This window comes from Bison bison, unplaced genomic scaffold (genome assembly GCF_000754665.1).
Source record: "Bison bison bison isolate TAMUID 2011002044 unplaced genomic scaffold, Bison_UMD1.0 scf7180017864213, whole genome shotgun sequence".
In the NCBI taxonomy this organism is placed as follows: domain Eukaryota; kingdom Metazoa; phylum Chordata; class Mammalia; order Artiodactyla; family Bovidae; genus Bison; species Bison bison.
The window spans coordinates 720,477-726,544 of NW_011494785.1; the positions used below are offsets into that span (position 1 = coordinate 720,477).

At 59.5% G+C, this 6,068-nt stretch overlaps 1 protein-coding gene across 1 annotated transcript in view; it reads right to left on the reverse strand.

Moving 5' to 3' along the window:
* PLEKHG6 (pleckstrin homology domain containing, family G (with RhoGef domain) member 6) overlaps nt 1-5,969 on the reverse strand; it is a 15,560-nt gene extending 9,591 nt beyond the window's left edge. The window contains exons 1-7 of the mRNA XM_010844981.1: nt 5,470-5,969; nt 4,155-4,310; nt 2,753-2,917; nt 1,692-1,787; nt 1,399-1,449; nt 988-1,137; nt 27-137 (exon numbers count right to left, since the gene is read on the reverse strand). Coding sequence (XP_010843283.1) covers nt 27-137; nt 988-1,137; nt 1,399-1,449; nt 1,692-1,787; nt 2,753-2,917; nt 4,155-4,310; nt 5,470-5,607 — 867 coding nt within the window. The 5' untranslated portion in view covers nt 5,608-5,969. The remainder of the gene's footprint in view (nt 1-26; nt 138-987; nt 1,138-1,398; nt 1,450-1,691; nt 1,788-2,752; nt 2,918-4,154; nt 4,311-5,469) is intronic.
* Between the last annotated feature and the right edge of the window lie 99 nt (nt 5,970-6,068).

Here is a 6,068-nt window from a genome sequence, read left to right on the forward strand (position 1 = left end):
CCCTTCCCCAGTGAGTCCTCTCCCACCTGCACGAAGATGTGGAAGAGAGGGTTGTGGTCCTGCTGCTCCCGGGCGTAGGCCATGGTCTGCCTCACTCGCAGGCAATATAGGACGTAGGGCTGGAAGCGCTGGCTGCACTGGAGGGACAGGTGTGGGGACGGGGAGCGGGCAGGGGAAGGCGGGATGAGATACCTGCTCCAGCCACACACAACACGCAGAGCAGCCTGGCCTAGACCCTTCCTCCAGTGCCTGCCAATCCAGACCCTCCTCAACTTCCAGCCCCGCTCCCTGGACTCCAAGGAGGAGTTGAGGTCCTGAGGGGTCGACCCGATTCCACCTCTGAACTCCATCCTCAGCCCCTGCTGTGCCCTGCTGCTCTGGATTTCACCCACCATCAATAATTCAGCAGACTGTTGTTAGGGTGCTGCAGATCCCATTTCAGCCCAGCTGTGGAGTGGCGACCTGAGGCTTGCCCAGAGCCCTGCCCTGGAGAAGGGGGTCACAGAAGGCCCCCAGGAGACTGTGCCCCCACCTCTCTACCCCAGCCCAACCCTGCAAGGCCATGCTTCCCTGGCTGGGGAACTGGGCAGAGGTTGGATCCCCAGCCTCTTGCTTGCCAGTGGCCTGTGGTCTTTCACATCCCCTCCCCCCAGGCTCCCAAGGGACAAGTCACTAAGGCCCCAGTCTTGTTTTCTGATGCTTGTCCCTGAATCTCTGTCCCGGACATCAGATTTCATGATGTGTGTAGCCCTTCCCTGAGACAGTTGCCCTCTGGGATGTTCAGAAGCCCAAAGAGCCCTGGGGACAGAGGTCATACTGGTGAAATGAAGGCAGGAGATGAACTGGTATTTGAGGGTAAGGGCCGTGTCTTTGGACTTGCTTGAATTACAGCAGGATTCCGGCGGCAAGTGCTTGCCCTGCGGACAGGACCCCTCAGGGCCTTCCCAGTTCCACCCCATCTGGAAGCCGCCCTTGTGCCCTCCTCACCGTCAGGAAGCCATCCTGCAGGCTGACCGGGTCCAGAGGCTGGCCTGAGGCTCGTGTCTCCTCTAGGGTGGGCCCCAGCACCTCTTCCCAGAAGCTCCGGTGGGCTCGAATCAGGTTGGGGACGTTTCCAAATAGGGTCTCAGCTGACACCTGGGGGAGGGGGTGGCACTCAGCCATGTGTCTGGGCAGGTGACCCACGGGCTGCACTGGCCACGGACAGGCAGGCCAACTGAGCCTGGGTGCGGGGAACTGGTGTCTAGAGCAAGAAGTGGAGTGGGGACGGTGGGAGGTTGGGGTCCTAGTAGATGGGGCAGTGGCATTTCAGTTCTCTGTGACCTTGCCCCCCCAGGCCCTGGGCTCAGTCCACCCACACTAATCTGTCCTCCCGCCCCACACCAAGTGCCCACTCACTTCCGTCAGCAGACCCACGCGCTGCAAGTTCAGCAAACCCGCAGCTAGGAGCTGGATGCAGGGAGAGAGAGGGTCTTAGTGCCTGGTCTCCTCCTCTCGGACCCCAGCCTCACCCTTCACAGCATCCCCACCCCCATCTTCAGTACCACAAACCTCTCTCCCAAGACCCTGGGCAGGGGGCTCTAGGTATCCTGCCCCTCCCTCTCCAACAACCCTGCCCCGTCCTGGTCTGGATGATGGGGGATGATTCGAGGGCCAGGGCCGGGCCGCTGGGTGGGCGGGGGGTGGCTCACATCCGTCATGATCTTGAGCTTCCGCACGTAGATGAGCTCCGTGGTCAGTAGCTCCCACAGGGCCTCCTGCTGGTGGCAGAGGTCCCGGCTCATCTCCTGGGTGGGGATGGGGCTGGTGAACGATGACAAGACCAGCTGCTGCCGTCTGCTAAATGCTACCGGACATGCGTCCTAGACAGCCTTTAACCTTCTCCGTCTTCCAGTGTGGAGGGGGTGTTTGTCATCCTCATGTCATGAGGCGATGGAGGCACAGAGAGGCTTGTTGTCTTGTCCAAGGTCTCACTAGTACCTGGCGGGGCCTCACTAGTACCTGGCGGGGCCTCACCTAGTACCTGGTGGGGCCTCACTAGTACAGGGCTGGGTCTCACTAGTACCTGGCGGGGTCTCACTAGTATGTGAGGGTTTCACTAGTATCTGGCGGGGCCTCACTAGTACCTAGTGGGGCCTCACTAGTACAAGGCTGGGTCTCACTAGTACCTGGCGGGTTCTCACTAGTACCTGGGGGGGTCTCACTAGTACCTGGCTGGGCCTCACTAGTACATGGCGGGGTCTCACTAGTACATGGCGGGGCCTCACTAGTACATGGCGGGGTCTCACTAGTACCTGGCGGGTTCTCACTAGTACCTGGTGGGGGCCTCACTAGTACATGGCGTGGTCTCACTAGTACCTGGGGGGGCCTCACTAGTACCTGGCGGAGTCGCACTAGCACCTGGCGGAGTCTCACTAGCACCTGGTGGGGCCTCACTCATGGCATGGTCTCACTAGTACCTGGGGGGGCCTCACTAGTACCTGGGAGGGGTCTCACTAGTACCTGGTGGGGTCTCACTAGTACCTGGGGGGGCCTCACTAGTACCTGGCGGGGCCTCACTAGTACCTGGCAGGGCCTCACTAGTACCTTGTGGGGTCTCACTAATACGTGGTCGGGCCCAGATCTGAAGCTTCAGTGACATGCCTCTAAGTGCTGTCCCTGTGGACCCCACTTCCCATGGCCTTTCCCTCCTCTGGGTCAGAGGTGAGGGGGGTGTGTGTGTGTGTCTCGGACCCCACGTGGTCAGGCTCACCTTGTGCCCAGGCACCAGCTCCTTCCAGGACTTCTCAATGGCCACGCTGTTGTCGTTGCCCTCCCCGATCTCCCAGTGCTGCCGGTCCTCCCGGGGCAGGCGGGGCATCCCAAACATGCTGAAGGTATGCAGCCTCACCTGCAGCTCGTGGGCCTTGGTGACTTCCTGGGGGCGCCAAGAGGGGATTAGTTCTGGCACCTGGACCACCCGGCCGATGAAGGGCTGCATGTGTGCATACGTGTGTGTATGTGAGAGAGCTCATCTTTAGGTGGGTTGATAAGGAGTCTGGGGCCCTTGAGGAGAAAGGAGTCTAGAGCCCTTGAGAAGGAGAAAGGGGTCTGGGGGTCTCAAGGAGAAAAGGACAAACTTTTTACACTGTTTCGACTTAGTCAATATAACAATGTATCTTGCTTGAGGGAATGTTTCCCCTTAACAAGAACCTTCTGACTAATCTTGTTATCTTAAGACATATATTGTGGGAGTGAGTCTGGTGAAAGTGAAAGTGAAGTTGCTCAGTCATGTCCAACTCTTTGTGACCCCATGGACTATAGCCTACCAGGTTCCTCCTGTCCATGGTATTTTCTGGGCAAGAATACTGGAGTGGGTTGCCATTTCCTTCTCCAGGAGATCTTCCCAACCCAGGGATTGAACTCAGGTCTCCCCCATTGTAGGCAGACGCTTTACCGTCTGAGGCACCAGGGAAGTCCATTAGCTCTAATCTTATTAATTTAAGCTGTATGTTGTGGGAGTGGGCCTGGTAAAACTCTATAGGGCCCTGATAAGACTAGGGAGGGGGACACTCTCCGTCCCCATTCTGATGTCTGTGTCAGAAGCTTTCTCTGTCCCCTTTCACTTTAATAAAACTCTGCTACACAAAAGCTCTTGAGTGATCAAGCCTGGTCCCTGGTCCTGAATCTGACATTGTTCACTGTAAGTTATCATATGTGTGTGTGCGTGTGTATGTGAATGGGAGGTGGCAAGCAGCCCTGAGCATGAGTGGGGACACGGAGGCCTGGCAGGGGCGGGGAAGATCAACCCTGGCTGGGATTACAGGGGTTGGCATAAGGCTGGAACCCGTATGGAGAGGAGCCTTGTCTGCAGGAAGGTCCCTGACTCCCGGCTCCCTAATCAGAAAGACAGCTTCCAGGTCTCTCCTGAGTCAGACCCCTTCAGAGGGACCTTCAGGTGAGGGCCCGAAGGGGGCTTAGGGAACCAGCAGTCCCAGGAATATTTGGACACTTGCCCGTAAAGTGGACATTCTTATGAGACAGCCTGGCTGGGAGATGCTCCCCTGAGAGGGTCTCTAGAGCTACACTTGGCTTCTTGGAGGGACTCTGGTGTTCTCAGCTCTGATCGCAGCTCAGGCTGGGAGCTCGGTGATGGGAGAAGAGGGACCCCTCACCTTGAGTTTGGGGGAGTGAGGTGTCCCGACCCCAAAGGGACTTCCATGCGTCTTCTCGGGCTCTGGTTCTCGAAGCCTCAGGGGAGAAAGGCGTCGGGCCGGGCCAGAACCCGTGGTGAAGGGGACATAGCCCATGAAGCGTCGGTGGCTGGGATCCTGGAGGAAGAGCAGGGGGAGCTCTGGGCGTGCCCTCTTCCCGCAGAGGTCCCAGAGAGGCAGAGTGGTGCCCGGCTTAGCTCTGGACAGCGTCCCCTACACCTGCCTGCAAGTTGGGCTGGCTCACCGCTCCCCTAAAACCAGTTTAGTGTGAGCCGCTCCGGCCCTGAGTCACAGTGGTCGCTGCCAGGAAGGCTGCCTAGATGGGCAGGAGCCAGTCGGGCAGGGCAGAGGGGCCGGGGGTAGACGCGGCCTCGTGCAGAGCAGGCACAGAGGCACGTACGCGACTGGGCTCTGCATGTGCCCGAGTGTCCCCAACTCCCGTGTGCTCCCTACACTCTGGCTGTGTGTGTGCACAGGGCCCGGTGCACATGCACTCTGCGACCCACGCACACATGTGTGCCCTCCCATCCCGTTGGGAGTGGCTGCCCTTCTGTGGGAGAAGTTGAGGCTTGGGCTAGCAGTCCCTCCTGGGCAGGCCTGGTCACATTCCTTGACCTGCCTGTGGCCTCACTTACCCCATAGACTTCCTAGTCTCCCTTCCCACCCTCGGTGGTGTCCCATGGCCAAACCCTCCTCCAGTCAGACGAGGGATATCCCCAGCTGGAAACAGAATTGACCTCAAGGTGGAGGGAGGCCAAGGGAAAGGCCGCTGGGCCTCCACGCCCCTTTCCTTGGTCAGCGCTGGAGGCCGGCCGGTGGGTGGAGCCGGGCTGGAGCCAGGCAGGCCCCCACACCCCTCCCCACCTGTAGAGTAGGGGCACCTTGAACCTTTGCTCTTCCTCCAGGCCTGACTCAGAGGAAGGCAGGTCTCAGGACGCTGCTCACAAGCTCTTCCCTAGTAAAGGTAGGAGTCTGGGAGGCACTGAACCCTGGGTTTGGTGACCTCCCACCCCCAGCTCTGTGCCTCCGACAGCACCGAGGGCCTGGCCCCTCCTGGCTCTCTGCCTCACCTGCTTCTTCTGTCTGGGGTGAGTGTGGAGTCCTGGGACCCTGGCCCCACACAACCGTCCTCTCCCTCACAATCCAGGAGAGAAGACGGGGATGTGGGCTGGGAAGAGTGCCACCCAAGGCCTGGCAAGGGGACAGAGACTTGAAAGCCAGGGTGTCCTCCCGCCTGCCCCGCCCAGATCACCTCTGGGGCACAGCCCGGACTCACCAGCAAAAGACCTCCTTGCGGATAGACATTGCCTGGAGGACTCGAGACCGAGGCCCGATACCTGCCTCCATAGGTCTCAATGCGGGAGGCCACCAGCCCTTGGAGGGGACTCTTATCAGGAGGACCCAAGGCCTGCATCCCTTCTCTCCTGGGTCACCTGCAAAGGCTCATCACTCCACTGTGCAGGGGAAAGGGGCCCCCTGAGGCTGCAGAGAGAATATAAGGATCAAAGGGCCAGCCTTGGTTAGTGGAGGGTGCAGGGCTGGAGACAGAGGTGGAGGGGGAGGGGAAGAAGAAGAAGGGAAGGGGAGAGCCCAGTTTGCTTGTTGGGAGTGGGTTGGGTACACTCCCACATGCTGGGCAGAAAGCCCCTTGGAACATACCCCCTCATTCACATGTGCACACTTGGGATACCAGTTCCTGCACTGGCTTCAAAGGATGCTGACATCCTAAAGAGTAGCTGGGATCAAGAGTTACAGACAGGTTCCCTGCTTCCTGGGTGCCCCCAGGTGAGGGGGATGCCCCTTGCACCTAGCAACACCCTTCCCTCCCCAATGCACAGGAGTGGAGGTGCGGGGGGGAAGTTGCCGGGGTGGGGG